The following is a 24,757-nucleotide window of genomic DNA, read 5'->3' as shown; positions in this document are numbered from 1 at the left end:
GCAGCGGCCGGCACCGGCAACGAAAACTGTGCACAAGCGACACAAATAAATCCCATGAGAAGCCGAGAAGGCGCGTAGTGCCTGCGGCCTTGCACCTAACAAAAGCCATTCGCGTGAAAAAAATCGCCGCTCACAGCCTTGCCGAAACCGAAACCATAACCGCATTGAAACCGAAAACACGATGTTTCAGCCAAGTTTTCGCGCACGGGACATTACGGCGGTCGTATCTCGCAGCGAAATTCGGGCTCTGCGGCGCAGGACGGCGCTGATAAACGAGTCCTGCGCAATAGGGGCGGTTCGGCGCAGGATGGCGCAGCTAAACAAGATTGGCCCTCAGTGGCGCAAATGGCGCAGCTGCTCCACCCCTGATTTACGTATCTGTCGGTGTGAATGACTACGAGTGATAATTACCTGCAATGTGCACAGGGTATAAATCTGAGAACCGGCGAGTCTTCTCCCATTAACAGCATAGTTTGAGCGGCATAATGTATAGTTAAGGTACGTCCCACACATATACAATGGGTAGCGAGTCGCCAAAATGGCGCAGCAATTTCCTTCATCCGAGAATCCTGGGTTCCATCTACGTTTTTTACCGCAAATGCCTCGCTTTCCACGCCGATTTCTCCGCATGTTTCAAGAGACTTTTAAGGACATCTGTATCTAGCCTGGTATCTTATGAAGTGTGTATCAGGGCAGTCCAGAACACCTCACATAGAATCACTGCGCTAAATGAACGTAGACTGAGCAATGACGAGCGCTACGCACCCCGTTTTCCTCCAGATTGTCAGCGGAATTCTTATACAGTGGACAACGTTTATTTTCCCGTGCAAGGAGGAGGCTCACCGAGCTTTTCGTGGAACTTGTTGTAACGCTCGGTGATGTCGGGAAGCAGACTGTGGCCGAAACGGAACGCTGCTGCCTGGAAGGCTTGCCTTATTCCGCCGTTCACCTTGGAGCTGTAGCCGTCGTAATAACCCTGCACAAAGTGCGGCGCAATTTGAAAACAAGATTCAGCTGGGTGAAATGACACAACAATCTGCTGTTTCGCTGCCGCGCCGTATTTTCAGCTAGAAATACTGGCGCAATTTCGTGCGCCTCTCCCTTGCGACCTTTCACACGTATAGCCCTATTTGTTCGTCTATGTCGTGCCATGTATACACTTCGTTGAAACCAGCCTTCACTACTATACACGCTTCGATATGTCAACACGTATAGCCCTATTTGTTCGTATATGTCGTGCCATGTACACTTCGTTGAAACCAGCCTTCACTACTATAATATGTCAACACGTATAGCCCTATTTGTTCGTCTATGTCGTGCCATGTACACTTCGTTGAAACCAGCCTTCACTACTATACACGCTTCGATATGTCAACACGTATAGCCCTATTTGTTCGTCTATGTCGTGCCATGTACACTTCGTTGAAACCAGCCTTCACTACTATAATATGTCAACACGTATAGCCCTATTTGTTCGTCTATGTCGTGCCATGTACACTTCGTTGAAACCAGCCTTCACTACTATACACGCTTCGATATGTCAACACGTATAGCCCTATTTGTTCGTCTATGTCGTGCCATGTACACTTCGTTGAAACCAGCCTTCACTACTATAATATGTCAACACGTATAGCCCTATTTGTTCGTCTATGTCGTGCCATGTACACTTCGTTGAAACCAGCCTTCACTACTATACACGCTTCGATATGTCAACACGTATAGCCCTATTTGTTCGTATATGTCGTCCCATGTACACTTCGTTGAAACCAGCCTTCACTACTATAATATGTCAACACGTATAGCCCTATTTGTTCGTCTATGTCGTGCCATGTACACTTCGTTGAAACCAGCCTTCACTACTATAATATGTCAACACGTATAGCCCTATTTGTTCGTCTATGTCGTGCCATGTACACTTCGTTGAAACCAGCCTTCACTACTATACACGCTTCGATATGTCAACACATGCATTCTCCGTTCTATACGCGTTGTTTTCAGAAGGCAGACCTCATCCCGGTTGCCCTCGAGTTTTGATGGATTTCTACCAGAGGTGTGGCCAGAACATCCCGTACTGAGGACGCCCTTACCGGGCGGGTGCCCTAACAGCAGGACCACCGGTGTAGTGGCGCCTTCATTGTAATGGCATGACCTTTTCTTTGAGAGGGTTAGTTTTTAACAGGACGTTGGACTCTATAGCCCACAAAAAACTGAGCATAAACCTATCGCTTCCCGTAATTAAATGTTTACTCGCCTTGGCTCAAACTCTTTAAATTGAAGCCTGGAGCACATCTAGGCAACATTCGTCAGCTACAAGCATCCTCACACCCCACAGCAGGGTGTCTCGCTTGACCAGTTGCTTTTCGCGCTTACGCCCGGTGGAGTGGCGCGCATGAGTGGTCGGTCGCCTTACGTGCTGGAGGGGCTGGAGTCCGTACTTCTTGACGGCGTCCGGGCCGATGACCATGGGCAGCCACTCGTTGAAGGTGACGTGCTGCACCTCGGCGATGAGGATGTGCCTGGCCTCCTGGAACAGCGTCTCGTCGTCCCAGTGCGGGTTCACCTCGTGCAGCGAGTGGGCGATCTTGTTGTGCTCACGCAGCCACAGCGTGTGCATCACCGTCAGCGCCAGCTGCTCGTTCACGCGCTCGTCTCCTGCAGCAGGCGTCGTTGCACGGGCTCACAAGGGTGTGATAAGAGCGTGTCTATAGGCTTAGGGTTTAGGCTTAGCGATTAGGCACTTTGACTTCAGATGTGTACTTAACCATCTCTCCACATCGCTATCTGCCTCGCGCGTCTGTTCCAATTCATAAGCAGTAGTCCAGCTATTCGTGTAGCTTTCTGTCGTTTTCCCGTTGTCTGTCGTTACCCTCACATTGTCTGGCCAGCTCCGCTGTTGCCCATTCGTGAGAATGGAATATCTCACACGCGAGTTCTTTCTCTGATCCATGCCTCTGGCTTCCCATCTCGGAGTGTGAAACTTGTCATCTTACGTTCCTGTTGCTTTGTCAGCTATAATATACTTACCTGCATGCTGCTCCGTAGCAACCAAGTCCGCCCGAACTCCGCTTAAAGAAGTTATTCCAGCGCCAGCGACGCCGCTCCCGGCAGTTTATACCAAAACTGCACTACATCCACGAGGAGGAATGGCCCTTATGTCACTAAGTGAGTTCGGACAACTTTCGATAACACGATACACGTGCAAGCACATGTTGCTCACAAGCGAGAGGACCAAGTTCGAGTGGCCACGAGTACGCAAGTATGACTTCCTTGACGATCCGCGGTACGAGGTTGATTGCTCGTCGCCGAATCATAACGGTGGTTCTCGACCTCGCGTATGCCAGGGACACGTTTCTGCCTGGCAAAAGTGGTGGGGGAATCCACGAAAGACGATGTTCTTTCGCGTTAAAATGTCAGGCAATTTGCACTTTCAGCTGAAGTCGCCCGCATACTTAATCAATTTCTCCTTTTTCCGTCTGACTTTTATGCTGATGCGTGTCACATTGTCAACCAATTGTCGCTTGCAGCTAGAAGTCACCAAACGGTCCAAGCGTACCGTACTTTTACGATTCTAAGCACCCTCCCTTACTTTCGAAAAAGAAATGGGGAAAAAGAAAGTTTGCATGCGAATCAAAGCACCCTATTTCTATAAACAACCACCGAATAATTGATTTTAGACTCATGGAAGTGAGCTCGAGCTGACGTTGCAGCCAATTAATTTGTGAAGTTTTCAATTACAAACCACTTTAACGGAACAGAAGACGACCTGCTGGGGAATACTGTAAGCGGCGGTCCAAGCGGCGCAACGGACTCTAATAATAGCGAGAGTGACTGACATCAGACTTAAGGGGTGGGTTCACTGGCTGTACCTATTTTTCTTCTGAATATTTGTCAAATAAAACGTTATTTCTTGCGCCCTTCTCATCGAGATACGGCCGCAAAAAAAAAAAAAAAGTGGTGAGGGGGATTAGAGATAATTTAGGTTTCTCGAATATAAGCACCCCCCTCACTTTCGGAATCGCTATCTAAGAAAAAAAAAGGGGGGGGGGAGGATTAGAATCGAGTAAGTACGGTATATGCCCATAATAAATAAATAAATACATACATACATACATACATACATACATACATACATACATACATACATACATACATACATACATACATATTTACATACATACATACATACATACATACATACGTACATTTTTTGTCGGGCTTTTTTGCACAGCTGACGTGTTGTGCGAAACGGCAACCTTAAAACAAGGGCTACGCGGAGAAATTAAACGCGCAAGTCATGTGCGAAGTCACCTTTTTGCATACTTATGAAGGTTTGGGAAAAGAGAGAATGAATCGGGGTAAGGGTTTCCGGGAGGGTTTTGCGGACCCCTCAAATGCCCTTGGGGAACCCTTGTGGGGCCCGTGCACCCTCGTTTGAGGACCGTTGATGTAAAAGAACCTGGGCAAGGGCGTTTGCGAAGCTCAGAAGTGCGTCACAAAGTGACCTTCAGCGTACTTTCGACGTTCCAAGGACCGTACAGTGGGACTTGTCACTCACAACGCCCATCAAAATGAGAAGCTAAGTGACTTCTGTCCCGCTAAATCGGTCCCTTTTACAGTACGCCATAGCACCGACCTCACGAGGTCAATTTTCCTGCAGATGCTGCCCCACTCTTATAAGTGCCCTTGACACATCCAGTAGCTACATCAAGGTGTCCGATAGACCTATGAACTACGTCTGCTTTAGTCGGCTCTTTGCATGTGCTAATTATACCGGTTTGGTTGTTCTGTATAGATTGAATGCTTTGTATCGATTGACCGAGGGCGCTTGCGGAGCAGTAATGAGATTGCCTGAAAGTTGTCGCGCCCTGCGAGACAGCTTCATCGATTTCGCACGTTCAGGCGCCATGATCGATCATCGCTATTGGATGCACAAGGTTGACACGGAGACCGCGCGCGTTGTTTTAGAGCGTTCGTTCCATTCCCGTGGTGAACATGTAGTTGCCTGATCACACGGGATGTAGGACAAAAGAAGCGGGCAGCGCAGGGGAAGAATTATTTTTGGCAGCTGTATGCACTTGCCGGCGTCGAAGCAGTAGAGGTTGCGGGGTCTCGCCATGCAGCCGACGTCCGCCTCGACCGTCTTCATGGGCAGGAGGTCCTTGAGGCCCAGGTCGCGGTACAGGGGAGTGGTCTTGAGGCGACCTTGTTTGGGAACGAGACAAACCCAAACAACGATACTCTGTGATACAAATCGGCACAAGCTGATGCTACGCGAAAGATTGTCGATTAATGTGCCCGGGGCGCGTGCGGGGAAGGTCGCACGCGCGCTGGCTGTTTCATTAGCGCGAGCACGTTCCCTGCGCGTGCGGGATTTGTACGGCATCGTTCAGAAGCGATGAACACCTACCTCCGGAGAATTCTCGGAGACGGCTGGCCACCTCCTGGGTGCTGCCGTAGACGAATCCCGCGTCGATGTAGCCCGAGATGATGTTCATCTGAGACCTGGGTCCTGCGAGATAATGTAGTCGGTCACGTACAAGCATGACTTCAGTGAAAATTCGTTTCTTTACCGGGTGCATGTGGACTCTGACGTTACACTTTCACGCGTGTTTCGTTTGGTGATTTGTAGACAGTGACTATAATGAGTTCACTCTCTGTTCTTTTAGTGTCCAGCACTGTCATGGCGACTCAGTGCCTACCACAAGCCGGTATTAATACTGAGGTGGACGCCCACTTCTCGCATAAGCTAACCCTTTCTAGAATATGAGCACAATTTCCACTATCTGTTTATCAACGTGGCCCTTAGAGATGGCTATGTGGAACGCATCTGGGACGTCCCCCTAGAGCGTACGCGTAAGGAAATGGTACTCACCGAGGGTGCAAGATGGCCTGAGGCCTGCGAGAACCCTGGTGAACTCGAGGCACTTGCGGTTGAAGAACTTGTAGAAGGGATCGTCGTGGGGGACGTTGATGATCATGCAGTTCGGGTGGCGTTCTTCCGGCGTGTACTTGCAGCACTCGATGTCCTGGCGCTCCTCGTCTGAAAGACCACGAAAGGCAATTCCTCTGCATGAGCGGTGACAGTCAGATGACAACACCATTCGGATAAATGACGAACTATTCTGCGCAAGCTATGCAGTGGAAACCCGGCATAGGCTAAACTTGCCCGATGTTTGAAGAAGAACAAAAATGTATTGACATTTGTCCAACACTCAAGTTTTATCAGCTCTCGCCATGAACTACAAAATTTGCGGAGGTGGCGCGCAGCCTCAATTGGGATCTGTGTTTTGCTGCACACTTGTGTTTGTACAGGTGCCGTCATAAGTAATTGGAACAAGGATTTGTGGATATCGCAAAATATTTGTCTTACTGGCTTTATGACTGCCGTTACCGGTTTACAGGGAGCTTTTTCTATTAAGGAGGACTCCTATAAACGCACACCAATGCAGCCAGGCAGTTTCCGGAAGAAGAAATACCTGCAAATGTAAGAGGACGTGTTCCAATTACTTTTCACGGCACCTGTACGCTTATTCACTGCCTTGAAAAAAATTCCCGCATTATCACTTTGCAGTTGCCTTCCAAAGACAACCCAAGGAACTTGTTCATATGTATTAATGACTCCGCGCCTTAAAATAAGGCCCACTTTACTTTTAAATGGCATAATAATTTAGAATATTTTCTTCCCAAAATAAACCTAGAGAGCCAGGAAAAAAAACTGTTTATAATTTGCTGCGTATTAGGATGAAAAACAGCTTCATATGCTATCGAAAAATAGTTTGTATCATATTCTACCGAACTTAATATACGAATGTATACATGAGCAGTCAAGCCCGAGGCAGTAGCGCGTGCTAGAATACCGAGGTGGATGCAAAGAAGACAAGTCACTAAGAGAAAAAGGTAACATAATCAAAACTCCGCAAAAGACACGCCGTACGTAGTCAGAACTCTTATCATTTCCTCAAAGGAAAAATATAAGTATACCGCACAGTTGCCCTGTTTTGTGGCGGCAGATTACTCTAGGAAATAAGCATCTGTATTCCGATGTTGTTCCAAACGATTTCACGCACCCTTAGATAGCGTGCAGCCTACGTGTCCAAAAAAGCCACTAATGCGTTAATTGGGCCCTGATCGCCCACTTCTGTGTCCGTTCGCGCCTTTCCGTTATCCCTGATAGACCAATCGATACTACATCACCCGGAACTACAGGCGACGCTGCTGATGAAACAAGCCACTGCAGGATACGAAAATCCACGAAGAGCCGAAGCTGGGTTCCACCCCTGCCGGGATAGGTATTTATAGATCTAGGGTAAAGTTGATGCGTTTCGGGATTATGAGGATTAAACATCGTACGTCTATATAAGCCTTATAAATAGCCCTCGGAGTGATGAAAATAACCAAGTGTGAAAGGAGAACTTCGTCGGCTCTGGAATCTTGCTGCCTCAGATCGTCTTATGGAGCGCCTTATGCATGTCGTAGCGGGCAGTCGGTAACAAAATCAGTAACAGGAAGACACAGCGGCGGGGAGCCAGGGATGCGACGGAAGTGGAGAAAGTTTGTTAGTAATTCATATTCGCCATATGCATATGTGATACTGCTACCGTTTATGTTAAACGTTCATGAAGGCGATAGAAATCGGGGGGGGGGGGGGGCGGTAATGTATATGTTGTGAAGTGTGGGACACTAGAAGGTTTAATTAAGAAGAGGAGGATAGGAGGAGCCGCGCTTCTTAACGCCTTCATGATAAAAAAAAAACACGCAGTCAGAATCCGCAGTACTTATTTCAGACGGTAATTCAAAGGTCAGAAGTTGAAATTTAAAACACGATTTACTTGAGGAAAATGGGATATTGTTTAAGATGCTGACGAAAAGGAAATACCCTTTTGACTGCTGCAGGTTCCCATTCAAGAGGGTGTAGGAGACACAGGTGGTTCTAATACCTGCGTCATTATGTTAATTTGCGCATGATGTTGTGTGAGAAATACGGCTGGCTTTAAGCCTAATAAACGTTGGGTAAACGTCTTCTACTTCCACTTCCACTTTCCTTTGGTGTCCTAGTTCCTTACTTCTTAATTGCACGCCTTCAAGAGAAAATGATCCATGTTATGATACCCTATTTCGGGAGCCCCCTATACTGCTTGCAAAAAGAAATTATAGATTTATAGAATCAGACTGCTCCTGTCAACGCGCTGTTCTACAAAACTAATGTGCTCACACTTGAATTCACGCACGGCTGCCACCGTTTGAATGAGCAAAAAAAGCGCTGTTTGCGTAAAGTAATTTCTGACTCTTAGACGAAGAAAGGCGTAACTATAAACGGCTCCACTATCAGCACTCAGTAGTCGGGACTTACATCAAAGACTGCGGCAAGTATCAGAAATACGCATGCAGGAGTAACCACTCCTCACATACTTGCATTACGCGGTATATATATATATATATATATATATATATATATATATATATATATATATATATATATATATATATATATATATATATATATATATATATATCAGAAGAACATTGAGAGCGAAAGAAAGACGCTGGCTGCGTGCTCTCATTTTGCTCTTGTTTCGTGCGTGCTAAAAAGGAAGGTAAAAAAAAAAGAAGTGCGTCAAGACGAAGCGAAACCCTTTGTGCCGCCAACCTTCTACAGGGCTTCTTGACTGTTTTGACGTCTAGCACCAACAAAGGCACTATCGCCGGCCGGCCAATCATCGATAGCCTCGCGCAAGGCTCGAATTCTCGCTCTCCAGGCGTCTATTTCCGTCATCCCTACCACCCGCTATTTTCCTCTCATTTCCGCGTTTCGCTGCCGCCTCTATTGCCTCCTCACTGTCGGTGCGAGCGTCGCACGGCAATCTTTAAAACGATTGAAAAAGTAAAAAAACGAGCAAAGAGAATGGGTTCCTTTTGCCGTGTCCGTGCTCCTCGAACCGGTCGCCGACCAAGCAGCAAAGTGTCCCAGTGATCCGCAATTTCCTTGTTTGTCCCGATTCTCATTCTTGTCGTTTTCTTTTCTTTTTGTCGGCTGCCTTTTCCTTGTGATCGCTATGCCCACCGTGGTAGTTGTTGCCCGGGCAACCATAGCACCAAGCTCAAGGTGCAACTATGTGTGCAGCAAACCCTCACTGTGCCGAGAAGCAGGAGACCTTAGAACGTAAGTTTCACTAAAGTGTAACTTCGTTGAAATGAAGCACGTTGGAGCAAATCGAGAGACTGAGCCAAGTTAGTGAAATTCCTCGACTTTTTATAGTTCTGTTGGTGAAAAATGCGATGACATTTGTAATGCTTGCAACCTTGCATGAAGTCTTATAAGCGCAATAGACTGGTTTGCGTGATTCCGCCGCGCTTACCAGCCGTGCCTGGAACTAACGCATCGCCATCACACAACATCGTAAATGACTAGAGTCCCTACCATTACGTCGTGCGACTTAAAAAAAAAAGAACACGTGGCAAAGACGGGAATAAAATTAAGGGACACGCGGTGAGGAGGCAAGTGGCTTAACCGCTACTCTACAACCACGCCACGCCGAATGCGGCGTTCGAGGTACTTTAAATAGAAACTGAGAAATAAAACGCAAAGAATTGACTGCGCCCTTCGTGGCCGCATATCACGTGCCCCCGAAAGGAGGCATGCAAAAACGCGCGCCCCTATACTAGTTGGAACCCACAGTATATATAGGAACATGCCGTGGTGCACGCTGTTTGGAGCTGCCTCTAGGCCGATTTACTCGATGTAGCAAGCGGTCTTAAGGCGCGTAGTTTGGAGCTGAGGTGTGGGTGCGCCTCGTATGATAGGAGTGTCGCTACTTCCGGTGCGATGGATCCTTCATCGTTCGTAAGGCGTTTAAGACTGAAGGAAAGGCACGCATATCAAAGCACTGTAACTTTTAAGCGCTTTGAAACACTAATGCTCGCAACAAGTAGAACGCAAATGCAAAATAAACAATACGGTATGAGAATATTGCCACAGGTAGAAGCAAAATAGGGCTGTGGGCCCACCTCCGGTGAAGAATATCTACTTCAAAAATAAAACCGCCGTAGCTCAGAGCGGTCAATGCTCAAATTCCGAATGGTGCAGTTGTCGCATGTGTAAAGGAGAAAAGTGAAGCGCGCGATGCGTACTGCGTTCCACTAACGCTTGCAAGACAACCCGAGAGGCACGCAGCCACACTTTCATCATATACTACTGGATCTTGAACATGCAGACGGGTAGAATTCTTTCTAGTGAAATCTACTTACAATAGTCGAGTGATTAAGAGCTAAAGTACGTTCGGCTGAATCATTCTTTCAGTTATGTTTGTTGAACATGGGCTTCATTGTGTATGTTCCCTCGTCTACATAAGCGCCACGTCTAAAGCCATAAATGTCGATGTACTTACAGGCAGCACATACATTGTGCCACAAAGTAGGTGGTACCACTATTTGCCACATAAGCCGCATTTTTCGGCGTTTGTCTCAAAGCTCGTAAAAAAAATTCTAGTCTCCTTCGCCCGCCGCACATGGTAGAGAGGAGGCAACGACGTTGCGGGGACCGGGTGTGGTTCTGCCTCGGTCAGTGACGCACATAGGAAGAGCGTTCAATTTCGCACGACGAAACATATGACCCAGGAGGTCGAAGGGGCTGCTTTTATCTTTGTTCAGTTTTCAGTTTTGCGTGGACAGAGACGTGAGGGCTCAGACATCACCATCAAGCGTGCGAGTGAGCGCTCGAATACACCCTTCCAATTTTCGCATCCCCCCATATGGTCAAAGCCGAAAAAGGCTGTGCAAAGGCCAGAAATACTCCAGTGATGATTGCGCTGCGCGGTGACCTGCCGGTCATCCGGGCGCGCATTTTTGGTCGGGACTCCTGCCCATCCTGTCAAGTTTTTCATCGATACGTCAGTCACCCTGGCATATGAATGCCCGTCCTGGTTAAAAAAAAAGAATATCGGTTCCTAACATTTTCCTCTTCGACACGAAGACATTGAGCTTCCTGGCAAGTTCAAATGAGGCTTTTAGTGCACTCAAACTACACCTGAGATATCTGGAGAGCCATAGTTGAAAGATACAAGGTGACATAGTTGCCTATATGTCACTTCGGTATTTCTTATCGCTAACGTGAATAAAAATCCTGTACAATACATGAAGCACCGCGAAATATCAATGCCTGCTAAGTCATTAGGCTTTTTTTTTTTTTGTTGTCATCTGCAGGTACGTGTTGCTGGCTACTTTTTGCTTTATGAGGTTTATGACGTTGGCGAGAACATTGCCAATTCTTCCGCATTTAGCCAAAAATCATGCACTCCTCCGTCAAACGACGACGATGGTTGAACGCGAAGTTTTTGCGTGACGGATTCTGTGGTTGTCGTCTAAGTTTTCCAAACCGTTTCGACCATAGACGCCGGCTTCATAACGCGAGGGACTCACGTTGGACTTCGGTCACGGGAAGCGTTTTTTTTTTCTTTCACTTCGACCGTGTTCGCGTTACAGACGCCATCAGTGAGAACACCAAAGCTTCGCCTTAAAAAGCTTCCCTCGCAACTTATTTATTTAAAAGTGGTAATCCATCTGCCTTTTGCTTTGCACGTTCTCTTTTGTCATCACGCTCTGACGGAGAAGGCTTCTTGGGACCTGTGCTGCTGTGCACGAGGTCGCGGGTTCGATTCCCGACCGCGGCTTTTCTGGTGGAAGCGACAAGCAAAAACGCCCGTGTGTACGAGATTTCGGCGCACGTTAAAGATTCCCATTTGGTAAAAATTAATCCGGAGCCCTCCACTACGGCGCGCCTCATCGCCTGCGTTGCGTCGGCGCGTTGTACCGTACAATCAATCAATATGGGGGGACGTGACGCGTTATAAACTGGAGTGTTCGATACCTATCTTCCACTGTGATAAATGCCAGTAGACAGTGCTATGTACTATACTGTAGTGTTAGTGGTACGGATAGCACGTGTCGCCAACAGGCACGACTATACATTAATTACGCAGTAATAATCACCGTTTCTGATGAATGGAAAAGATAAATCTAAACTGCGGGCAGGCTTTCTTTCTTGACTTCGGTGAGAAAGACCGTCTCGGTTTAAGATTAGGACGGCGCGTAATTAACACATTTTTTTTGCGAAAGACTTTCACGCGGTGAAACACTAATTAGGTCGCTTGGCGCACTCTCGGCTGCTTAGACCGTGCTTTGTAAGACGCGCAATTACGTGCGGGGCCCCGTTTCGCCGCTGTGACTTGTGAAATGACCTAACATCGCGCGTGAATTTGTTCCGATTTGTATATACCGCTCCGCCGCAGCCTTTCCGGATCGCCGGCGGTGGGCGTTGTTTTTAAGAAACGACAAAACTGCGGACAGATAGGCGCACTGCGGGAGGTTTACTCCAGTTTCGATAGGCCTCGTGCGGTGAACAGATTGCTCTGCAAATCCAGCACTGCGAGGGAACCTGAAATGCAGCCGTGCGGCTACACAGGAAGGCTATGCCGCTTTCTGAGAAGCTTTCTCAGAATTTTTTTTCTTGCAGGGACCTACTCCACACTGGGGGATATCCCCTAGTCTGGCGGATTAACACTTGTCCCTCTTATCAAGTTGTTGATACATTTGCCCTCGTGGTAGAAATGGTGACGATCGGGGGGGACTGAATTGTAGTGTTACTTCGTAGGACCAAGCGAAAATAGAAAACAATGCTCTAAGGGATTGGGGGCTACGGGGGGGGGGGGGGGGGCAGAATTTGCTTCTTTATCTTTTTTGGCGGTATAATTGGCCCGCTTTAAGGTTTTAACGCGGCAATTATGCTCTGTGTGTACTCAAAAAACGGTTGCAAAGCTGTATCCAATTTCACTCTGATGACGTCACCACGGACGTTTTATATTTGAAGACATTAGTGGCTTGGTCGTAGATAATTCCTTTCTTCACGCCTTCGCTGCTGATAATTGGCTGGGAAAGGCGCTGATGTTCACGCTATTTAAATTCGACGAATGACGGCGGTAACAGTGCGTGGTGTACTTCCTAGCTAATGACACCCCGGGCCACCAGGATGTGTGAATTGGGGCTGCTGCTACTCCGGAGGCAAACTTCAGCGCATGTTTACATGCTTAAGCATGCGCTATGACGTGAAGCTGTGTGAGTTACGGGATGGAAGAAACACGCTGGACACATTTTATGTGCTTGTGCCATCGGCATTTCGATGAAGAGCCACGTGTACTCCTTGAAGATGGAGCGAGAGTTGTTCGACTGCTTGATGACCGGCCATGTTCGGATATTTTGCAGCGCATGAAACACCAATACGAACAGAGAAGCGAACAGGACAGCGCTTTTACTCGCAACTAAATTTGCAGAAGAAATGGGCAAGTCTTTATATAGCTGGCTGCACCTTCAAATACAACAAATCATTCAGAAAAGACCCCGGGATGTTGGTAGCCTGTTGTATTTTGCTTAAATTCGCTCGGAAAAATTGTTCCGGACAAATTGTTCCGGACAAATTGTTCGGACGTCGCCCAGGATGGGGGCAGCAAACTATATCAATGCTTTCGTGTTTCTTCTAATAAACTTATCCGCGAATGTTAGTGTTGTACTTTTCGTATATCTGTCCATTCTTGCGTTTTCTGCGCTGCAAGTTTCCAGCAATGATACCTCATAACGAGCAGGTTCTTTATTATAACCACCCGTAAAATTTGCGTAAATCGGTGGTCAAAAATTCGGAGCCCTTCCACCGTCTGAAGAGGGAAGTACAGCAAAGCTTGCACTCAGGTGGGATTCGCTACGTTGGGGATTTGCTATGTTGTATTTTAAAGACAGTGGCTCCATCCCTACTTCACAGACTAAGGACACACACGATAGTTAGGTAGAAACAGTGAAGTTGTGTTATAGCGCGGCTGCGCCAATCACGGCGCAGGCTCTAGTGCGCCGCACAGGTGGCAGCCGAAGAGCGCGCGGCATTGCGGTATGTCGGGGGGAAGAGAGACGCCGCGCGGGGCGAGGAGTGTACACGACTCAGGAAGGAAGCGGGGATAGGGGTGGAGAGGAGTATAAAGGAGAGCTGTAACCACGCTCCCTCACTAACTGGCCAGGGTTCAGTGTGAAACACATAATCTGAGAAAGCCAGTTGACAAAAACCAAGCTTACACCGATCCCCCTAAAGCCGGTTTCACTGTTTAACTTGCTTGGGAGACATCTTGTGGGAGCTATATAAGCCGTCCTATATTAAAATATGAATGCTCTAGGAGGAGTTTTTTTAACACGAAAATGTTTTATTCCTGTTTTATCCCTTTTATTCCTGTTTTATTCCTGGGGAAGCAACCTTTAGTTCTAAAGAGTACACTATACTTAGGGTTGTTTGTTTGCTTGTTTTATATTTTAACACGAAAATGTTTTATGCCGGGATGCACCAGGATGTCACTGACGTCATATTCGTCACGGAAATGACGCGAGTACACCTTTGCCGAACCGACCAGCCGGCAGGACGTCGCTCGCCAAGCACACCCACATTTTTGTGAATTCTTTGTGAATTTAGAAATTTTTGTGAAGTGTTGTTGTATTGCCGCTTGTACGCGGAGACGAGATCCGTCATAACGTATCCAGTTACCACTTCGCTGTAAAAGCAGGTTCTAGGATCTCCATATTTTGAATTTGGGCGGCTTATATTGCGCCCCCCCCCCCCCCATCTCCTAAAGGACTTCCCAGCAATGCATTTCCGTTTAGAGGTAAAACTGAATTTAGGGATATCGGTGTAAGCTTGGATTTTGTAATCTGGCTTTCTCACATTATGTGTTTCACAGTGAACCACGACCAATTAAGGAGGGAGTGGGGTTACAGCCCCACTTGAAACTTTTATCCACCACTACTGCCTCTTTCCCGAGTCGTGTACACTCCTGGCCACGTGTGGCGCTTTTTCCCCCTCCCATTGCGGAATGTCGTGCGCTCTTCGGCGGCCACCTGTGCGACGCACTAGGGCCTGCGCCGTGATTGGCGCAGCCACGCTATAACAAAACTTCATTGCTTCTACCCAACTATCCTGTGTGTCTCTAGTCTGGAACGTAGAGATCGCGCCACAGTCCTTCTAATTCAACATAGCGAATTCCCGGTACAGGTAAACCCCAACATAGCAAATCCCGCCAGAGCGGCTGCTTCGCTAACCTTCTTTTTTACGCAGTGAAAGGGCTTTTATTTTATTTTTTTCTAAGTTTGGGCCGCACGTGGAAAATTCCTGGTCTACGCTCGGCTTGTCGCCGGAGGCGATGCGCAGGATCCTAGCCGTAGACAACTTTGCTGCAAAAATAATGGTTTTGGGCGGTGTTTCACTATAACCTTCTTTTTGTAAAGCAGACAAACTTCCAGAGAGCTGCATAACTGGAACCACTTGAGACAAGCAGCAAGTTTCGGAGTGCATCTCTCCTTGTGAGTAAACATACCAAGCGCATATCCTCAGGGGAGGCCCGAAGGCCCAAGTATACGACAAACTAGGTTGGCGATATTTCATTCCCGGTCTACATCCACGCATGAAAGCGGGCAACCTAGCCACTCGCCTACTGACGGCACCTATTATTACTAATGCCGCGTGGGGCCGATTAACAGAACAGCACCTTCCAAGCAAAAGAATTTCGTAGGCGAAGACGGTTGTCGAGACCCGGCGAACGAACGTCCAGCGTGCTTTTCGGAGGTGCTGTAGAGCCTGCACAAGGACTTCCCAAACTCAAGGCAATACTCCTCACAATCTCTTCGCAGATCCATTTTGCAATGCTGGAAAGAGATTGGTCGAGCTTGTATACACTCTGTGTAGCCCCTTTTCCTTGCTAGACGCGCGTCCTATATCCCGCTTCCAGTGCATCGAAATATACTTAGCTTTCCTTTTAAGTCAATTATCAAGAGAGGAAGTTTGATTATTCTCAGTCTCTTACACTGCCGTTTCTGTTTGCGCCATTTTCGCTATAGGTGCACGCACTCACAGCGACGATAAGTTTGACTCGGGCTTTCTATGCCGCCATTCCGATTTAATTGCGGTGTGCGACTAAGCGACACAGCCTACACGCACGCCCGTGAGGCGGGATCGAAGCCTTCCCAAAAGAGCCCCGAGCACGTTCGCTGCGACCATGGCAAGGCCACCGGCGATTCAGTGCGGCGTTGCTGCGCATTCCTGAGGCTCCGAGACGGCCTGCCGCGAGCCCGCTGGCAGAAACCGTTCTCGCAAAGGAACGCTGCCCAGCTGCCGGCCTCGGCCGCTGCAGGCGCGATCTGGAGCCGCCGATTTGGAACAGAGCCGGCAGCGATCTGGGCGCGTGGCCGCGCTGAGTGTTGAGACAAAGGAACGCGTGGACAGCAGGCAACGACCGCGTGCCAGCAGCTCACTTGTGCGCAGCCCTCCCTCTCTCCCTCCAGTCGAGTGAGCAAACGAACAAGCACGGGCGCAGGGATAGCCCTTGGAGCGAACAGGCCGGCAGAGATTAATGGTGGCTGGGAGACGACGAGTGTATCTCTCTGCAAATGCGTCTACCCTATATATGACTCTGTGGCGCACTGTACGTGTCTATACGGCCCTGGTGGCCGCACGTGCTGAACGCGGTGTGGGGCTAAGAATTTCGCCCATGGCGCCTGCGGGCCCGGATTTTCCTGACTGGTGAATAAGCAAGCAGTGCACTTCACGCCGGCGCTCACTTTTCTCGTTATCGGAACGTGCAGTGCGAATAATTTCGATTAGCATCGAAGTCAACTGTCTTGTCCCCCTTCCACCTCTGTCTTTGTCTGTAGTGGTCGTAATTAGGGCACGAATTTGTTGTTGCGCAGTGCACGAGCTGCTCCGTGCAAGCTACAGCAGAAATAAAGGCAACTAAAAAGGCCTACTTTACCATGTGACACAGTGCAGATTCAGGCAGCCCGATTAAACATTTGCGGCCGTCCTTGATGACGGCTGCCCACATAGTTTCCTCGTCGCTGTTTTCAAAAAGGATCCGAATTGGGTTGGGTGGTTAAGAGCCGTTCAAGTCATCTCCTGGTAAAGAGTCTTATCTACGAATAGATGACCGAGAAGATAACTCTATAGCGTGGACAGCGCACTGGCGCGGTTGAAGACCTGCTAACTTTGTCCACGGCGTTTCAATTGCGCCGTAACCGGGTTGTAAATAGGGCAGGGTAATGGGTTTAGCGGCTAGTGTAATCGTTTTTAAAGTTGAAGGTGTACTATTTTCTTTTTTGTATTGATAATTGCGCATGGTCACGTTTTGGCATATATGAATCGCCGTGAGAGGCCGAGTCCAGATACCACCCGGGGGCGCCTCTATTTTCTTTCTTTCAAACATTTCGAAATTGATTGATCGGCGCGTTAAACCTGATGAGGTATAACGCGGCGACAGAACACAGGCGAAGAGGCGCGCGATAGTGGAGGGCTCCGGATTAATTTTGACCACGTTGGGGATCTTTAACGTGCGCCGCTATCTCGAAAAAACGAGTGTTTTCACTTTTCACCTTCATCAGGAAAGCGGCTGCCGCGTCCGGGAATCGAACCCGCGTCCTTGTGCTCAGCAGCACAACGCCTTAGCCACTGAGCCACCGCGGCGGGTGAAACATTTCGAAATCCTGTTTCCACACTAAAAAAGGCGAAACCACTGCCCTGTGCCCTCATCGTTCTTGATCGCTGTCTTTTCTTCCAGTACGTGTGTGTACCTATATATACGTATTAAGATACCCACATTTAGGAGAAGAAATTCGTCAGGAGTGCCAGAAAACTGAGATCACACGATACGCATTGCGAAGCATTTTAAGTTGGGGCACTGTATTGCTAAGAGTTTCAGTAGGTATCAAAGTAGACTTTCTTTGTCGAAATTATGGCAGCTGAAAAATAAGTTTTATTTCGCATGAAACATATTATCCAGGATGCCTGAGCCTTCGCGTTTACTTAATGGAGGTCTGCGCGCATTAATGTGCTTCCATCACGGAAAATGTGCGACCACAACAATGCCTAACCGAAGTCGCTGGCACAATGCTTCAGACAACTCTTAATTTATCAAGGGTTGTAGCCGTCTCTAAAAAAGTTCATTGAAGATACATTGGTATAGCTCTTTAAGAATCCATTAGCATCTTGTATTTTCCTCGTGGACTTGAGGCTCGGCCCGATATGTACGTCTCGCTCTGGCTTCACTAGTCCGCTACACAGCGTTTTTCGCATGTTCAGGAATCGTACACCTTAGCAACCCTGCGTAGCGCTCTAACCGTCTCGCTAGTCCCCCTTGCTCGCTTTGGCAGAGGCATTGGCTATCTGTCGCTCCTGTTGTTTCCCACCAGTACCGGAATTTTGCCCCGTAATTGCCATTTTTTCCTCTTTTTTTGCCACCCTGAACTGGCTGTACTGTTTTAAAGTGAGACCTTTCTTAGTGGGGCCAGTGGCGTTCGATCAAAAAAAGTATGTATTGCCCTACGACCGGTCGGTCGACCGAAAAGCTCTGATAAGATTTATGGGCACACGGCGCATGTGTGAAACCGGGTTTCCATTGCGTCAAAACGGTTTCTTGAAAATCGCGAAAGTGAGAGCCGTTCTAGATAAGAGAATACACGCTTAGCTCAGGAAGAAGGCTTACAAGAAGGCGTACGTTGCGCAACCGAACTAGCGCGTGTAGGTGCAGACCCCGCTTGTGCTGACGTTTCATTGGCAATGTCTCCCCTGACCAGTGGATGGAGGCGTTGGGCCACTCGGACCCCCAGCTCCAGAAGGAGCTCGTGACTCGACCGGCTGAAGTCGTCGCAACCCTCAGCGTTGCGCCCACCGCACCCTAATCCACTAAGTAAATAAGTGTTATTTCTCTCTCTCTCGCTCTCTCCGCTCCTAAAGGCAATTCACTCTCTCCCCGCGCTCTTTCCATTCTATCGTTCTCTGCTTTCCGTCGCTAGATATGTTACAGAACGACGCGATCGACCTGAAAATTTTGCCGACATGCCCCATCTATTAGTCACACAATAAAACAAAGTCAGAGGTACGACACAGACCGTGGGCATGCGCAACGGTCGTATCTTCTTGTCTTGGTTTAAGTTGCCTTGTAGCCTTGTGAGAATTGCGCTCGAATTCGCAGCGCCTCAGCGTACTTGTATCACTGAAGCTGGCGCAATGACGCTGCCACCCCTAGGACATCCCACGCACGGCACAGAGTTTCTGTGATGGATGGCGTGCAAAACGAAACTGGAACGCTGCCAAGACACGCGTCCATCCCGTGTTCTAAGCCGCTCGGGTGCACTAATTAGGTTGACGAAATCGGCGCAGGAACTAAGTCGTTTCAGGTCGTTCAAAAGTGTCGCTTCGCGTCGCGCCCCAAACAGCCGGCTATGGGGTGAGGCAGGTCTTCAGCCACATAGCGCTCTATTTCACCAATTAATCTCATCAGATACGAAGAGCAACACTCGCTGAGCCTGTTATCCGCTCAGATCACGCAAACGGCTGGGAATAGACAAGCCAAAAGCGCCGTTTAAACGCCATCTATAGTGGCTAAATATACAGCGCTGGTATTTGCGGCGCCACTCCGCCGTTTCCTCGTCTTGGCTGGGCCGTTTTGCCTGAGGTGGCGCACGTCCAGTTTTGTGTTCCTGACGCATCGCGGTTACTGCCACGCCTTCTCGCTCCGGGAGGATTACATCTGGGTCAGCGGCGGCACCATTGGGATCGGGAATCACCGTTTGTTCAGGCCGCTGGGCGTTATAGAGCGCTGTGAAGGAAGACAACGGCGCCCGTGACTTTGAATTCCCTGCGGCCGCAGACCCTTGGCGGGGCAGGCGGGAAGCTAATTAAAGATTGCACCTCGCACCTTCCTTTCTAACGTGCATACTTTCTAGACGTGACTTTGGACTGCGTGGGAAAACAGGCCATGTATACGCACCCATGCGTGGGAAACGCATACCCAAGCACGCCACTTCGATCGAAAGTGGCGAAAGCTTTGCCTTCTGGTTAACCGGATCATTTCGAATAGAGGGAAATGAATGCTTGAATGCTTGAAATACTTGCCTCCCAACCTTGCGTCCCATACTTTCTCGTTCCTGAATGTGAACACCATCGACGGAACTGTTCGTTCGCTTACGATCGAGATCAACTCTACGCGGTGTGGAACTACAGTTAGGTCAGTCCCAACTTAGATACTTGATTCGGGAACTCAATGTTTCATTAGGGGTGGTATCATTACCCATTTCATCGCTTGCCCACATTCCTTTACTACTTTTTCTAATTTACGCCTCAAGTACCTGCCCCGTAATATGAACTAAGTTCGGCGACTTCCTCGTAGCGCCCTGCGCGCTTAGGCCCTCCCGAAACGAGTTGATTGGCGACTTGATCATGGTTCCGTCCTTTACTTTACTGACGCCAGCAACACCTCCTCTCACTCAACGGGCACCGTTTCAATCTTCTAACTCCCCTCTTGCGGCAGTGTCTCGGTTTCCTTTCTGTCTCCACCTCACTCCACTCCCCTTGAAGAATACGCTATTGCTCTCGCGACAGAGCACACTGCTCTTACTATCCCCTCCACCACGCCAGTGCGCATTTTCTCCGACTGCAAACGGTCCTCCGTTACTTCGCTCACCATACGACCCGCCCAAACACGATCGCAATCGTTGCTTTAATCTTAGCTGCCAATCCTACTCCACGTTGCACGCTGGTATGTGTTCCTGGCCACGCTAGCACGGGCACCAACGCCAGTACAAACGCGCTTACCCGTGTTCCTTCCCCGGGTCCGCCTAGCCCTGTCCAACCTTGTACCACTGGCTGACGATTCACGCTCAGTACCACGATTCCCTCCGCTATCACTTGTATGCCCAGTGCCTTTCACGCACCCCGTCCCTACCCCCCAGTACCCGTCTCCCTCGTAAGGATGCGCGCCGCAATCGGCAGGTGCAAACATTTTCATTCCTCTCTCATCACATTCTTCACTGATCCATAGGTGTCCTGGCGACTCTTCTTACCCATCCATCACTCGTTCTTTTTGTAAATGCACCCCCACCCCCATCTCTTATCAAATCCCTCGTCTCCATCCCTTCCTGGGAGCTCTGGCTGTTTCCTCCGCCGACACTGAACATCCAGGGTGCCCATTAAGTTCTGTGCGAACGTCTGCACAGGACCCGCGCAAAAATGCGTCAACACTACTCGGACCATGGGCACTGAAAACGATCACTAGGACCGGGAATGAGGGCCTTAAGATAATAAAGTTTGCTCTCTCTCTCTCTCTCTCTCTCTCTCTCTCTCTCTCTCTCTCTCTCTCTCTCTCTCTCTCTACTCATTATGGGAACAGACGTACTCATGAACGCAGGCGGCAAAATTAAACCTTTGAAAAGTGTAGCCCTCCTGTGCTCTCACCTTTGTAGACTCAGCGGCTCAATGTTATATCATGTTCCTTACAAAGAGTACCGCGGTTCCGACCGTCGCGTCCTGTACGAGCAAATGTATGATGCAGGTGGCGTTCGAAATTGCAAATTTCTGTAAACGCCCGGATGATGGCCATTTCAAAACCTTGTCTTGGGTAGCAGTTTCCCGCCACAATGGCCTGCGTAGCCTACGCGATGACTCTAGAAAACAAAGCGCGTCAAATAAACCATTCTGAGAAAACTTTGTCCAACAGCTTCCGACTTTCGCGTGGGCAACCGCAAATGACAAACGGGCGCAACAAGAATTGCCCGCCACGCGTTGCTCTGCCTCCACTACTCCAAATAATATTATTCAGAGAGTTTATTAAATGAGAAGTCATTAACATTTGTTTCATTCACTTCACGTTGCGCCTTTGTTCGCCCAGTTGGCCAGCATCCGCATGCCTCCACCCTCGTCTAGTAAATTTCTTGCGAACGCGGAAGCTTTCCCTCAGTGGCGCCAAAGGGCTTTTCCGAGAGTTTCAATGCTCGCATATGCTTCACGTTTGTGCTTCGCTGGCTGTTTCTTGAGCTGCGTTTTTGAGTCTGGCTTCACAATGTACGCTGCTGCCTTCACTGTATGCCCTGTACCTCGGCTAGGGTTGTACGCAATCGGTCACACTTCTGGAGCAATCTAATTTGCTACCCGCGGCCACTCGGGGTACGCTGCCACGCCAAGAACGCGAGAGACATTTGCGATTGTAATTAGTTCCGAGGGTGATTTTAAATAAGTGTGCGAGGGCCAGCTTCCTCCTCTCCCTCGCTTCCTGACGACAGCGCCGTAGGAGTTCGGCGGCGCCCGAACGCTGAGTCAACGCGAGTTGACAGCGATGACGTCTAGGATCTTGGTGAATTAATCTCAAAGCAGTAATCGATTCAAGGCCGCGAACATGGTCGCTTAGTTAGACTTGACGACTGTTCTTTTTCTTCTTTTGTCGTGATGCAAGATGGGAGGAATAGCTCATGAGAATTGGTCCACTCCTAACGTTTTCGCAACTGCTATCTGGTCGACCGTCTTATTCGTGGGGAGTGGTCGCCGGGAAATTTCCAAGGACCGCCTCTCTCTCCACTGCTTTTCATTTTCACCTTCCGGCTCTTAACGGATACGGTGCGCTGTGCAGCCAGCTGGCGGCCAGCCTTGGGCGAGGCAAGACCGGGCCACGGAATCCGTTGGCGTTCCAGCAGTAGTACTCTCCCTTTATCTCATTAGCACCCACGGACGCTGAACGGCACGGGGAGCTTAGAAAAAAAGAGAACTGACTTTGCGTGGCACCGCCCTTTTTACATAGTTACATGGATTGCAACTGTAAGCATTTCAGGGCCACCTAAGCGGGTATAGGTCGGCGCATATTAATTAGGTACAATCGAAATCCTCGCATATGCTCAACGTCCGAATGGTGGCTGCGCTCGTCGAAAGCGATTATCATATTGTGGCGCGTACGCCGGAACATGCTCGACATTGAAGGACGTTTGAGGTAGTCGTTTAGCCTTTCCATTGGACGCTAACTCTTTGCTGCCTACGCTTTCTCTGCGCGGCCTCGTTCGTGAAAATTTGTAGGCGCCGGACAGCGCGGTTCTTTATGTGTCCTTCTTTGCACGTAGGTACAAAGTGGCACTAAAGTTTAGTTTCTCAATGCACTGAGCTGAGGAATTTAAGACACTCCACCCAAAAGTGCCGGGTACGGCCGAAGGAGAAGGTTTTCTTGTTCTTTTATTCTGCAATAACTATGGACACTTCGAAGAGAGAGGTAGATGAGGGAAGATAAAGAAAGTCCGAAGGCCACCGACGCTCCACTACGCTTTGCGGCCCACGCGAATACCTCCCAGCAATGTGGAGGGCGTGCAAAAAAGATAGAACAGCCATTCACCCGTGAACGAAGGATGCCTGAACTAAGGTATCATTCTTCGTGGGTACCGAATTGTAACGTTTAAGGTGCGACATCTTGTGGACAGCTTGTGGGTTGTCAAAACGGCTTATTTACGCTAAACAGCTGCTGCCTCACTCCGGAGTTGCTTTTGTTTGCGCTGGTCGTAAGAAAATTCGAGAGGCGGACATGACGCCAGTTTAAGAACAACCGCTGGATAAGTTTTAAACAGCTCACCTGGATGACAAAGTTTTGTTCGCACATGGCCGAATAAGCCAATTTCAAGGCCTTCGTGAGATTTCACTCAAATAATGTATACTCTACACTGTGACGACGCAGACAAGAACTGTCAATCATGTATCCTGCCTTAATGTTGCCTTACATAAGACAATTAGCCAAGCGTTAATATTGTCACGCATCAAGCCTTAATATTGTCATGCATCAATTCGTTTAAACCTGTACTTTAATGGTCGGAGACTAATGGAACGCAGTGGCAGAGACTGTTCCATTAGTTTCTGACCATCGAAGTACAGTTAAAATTATTAAAATGATTGAAATTGGCGCTGTTACTCAACGTTGATGCAGTAAAAAATCAAATCCCCTCCGCCTAACGACGACGATGGTTGAAACGCGAAGCTTTCTTGCTTGCGAAAATCAAATGGCGAAGCGCGAAAGTCAAATCCGCTGCAACCAAAGTCAAAGCATCGACGATCAAAGTGCAAACCACAAACCGCCTGAGAATCAAAGTGCAAGCGTCAGCGATCAATGTGCGGACTGCCTGGAGTTAGAGTCCAAACGCAGACGACAGCGAACGAACCCCTTGCGAAAAAGCTAAGCCCCCCGTCCCCTGGTAGACCGTGTCGAAGTGGCGCGTTCGGATAAACGTCGGATTCATGATGCGAGAGACCCGAGTTCGATTTTGATCATGGGAGGCGTTTTTTCTCTGTGTCATCATAATCACCATGTGCCCGCCCATTGTGTAAAGTCAGCTTTTCTGCACTCACACACATACACACACACGCACATAGATAATATTGATCCCACACATACACACTGCGTGTCCATATACCACATTGTTGTGAACAGTCGTCGAGCGATGGCGTAAAGATAAATGACCGCAGCGATATTACACCTCCTCTCAAGGGCGTAATGGAAGAGTTTGTCTGACAGCGGTTCTTCCTAACGAACTAATTTTCTAATTTCTGTCGTGCCGTGTCTCTGCACACAACCGCGGGTACTAAAAGCACGTGAATGCCAATTCCTGCGCTTGCGTTAATTACCATCATGCAGCATCGTTCCGTGCACAAACCGTGGCACAACTTTAAGCTCTCGTTGCTCCATCACCATCATCAGCCTGCCTACGCCAACTGCAAGGCAAAGGCCTCTACCAGCGATGTCCAATTATACCGGTCCTCTTCTACCTTCGACCAATTTATCCCCGCGAACTTCTTGACATCATCTGCCCACCTAACTTTCTGCCGCCCCCTGCTACGCTTGCCTTCTCTGGGGATCCACTCTGTTACCCTTAATGACCAACGGTTATC

At 48.7% G+C, this 24,757-nt stretch overlaps 1 protein-coding gene across 2 annotated transcripts in view; it reads right to left on the bottom strand.

Annotated features, from left to right (window-relative positions):
* Positions 1–24,757, bottom strand: part of Cysu (peroxidase homolog) — a 210,983-nt gene that overhangs the window by 12,391 nt on the left and 173,835 nt on the right. For both annotated transcript variants that reach the window (XM_077703910.1, XM_077703911.1), the window contains exons 6-10: positions 5,873–6,040; positions 5,408–5,509; positions 5,080–5,202; positions 2,411–2,652; positions 844–976 (exon numbers count right to left, since the gene is read on the bottom strand). In XM_077703910.1, the coding sequence (XP_077560036.1) occupies positions 844–976; positions 2,411–2,652; positions 5,080–5,202; positions 5,408–5,509; positions 5,873–6,040 (768 nt within the window). The remainder of the gene's footprint in view (positions 1–843; positions 977–2,410; positions 2,653–5,079; positions 5,203–5,407; positions 5,510–5,872; positions 6,041–24,757) is intronic.

The sequence above is a fragment of the Haemaphysalis longicornis genome, unplaced genomic scaffold (assembly GCF_048455015.1).
Source record: "Haemaphysalis longicornis isolate Haplotype H1 unplaced genomic scaffold, Haemaphysalis longicornis Haplotype H1 scaffold_3, whole genome shotgun sequence".
NCBI lineage: Eukaryota > Metazoa > Arthropoda > Arachnida > Ixodida > Ixodidae > Haemaphysalis > Haemaphysalis longicornis.
This window is presented reverse-complemented; position numbering and strand designations above follow the sequence as displayed.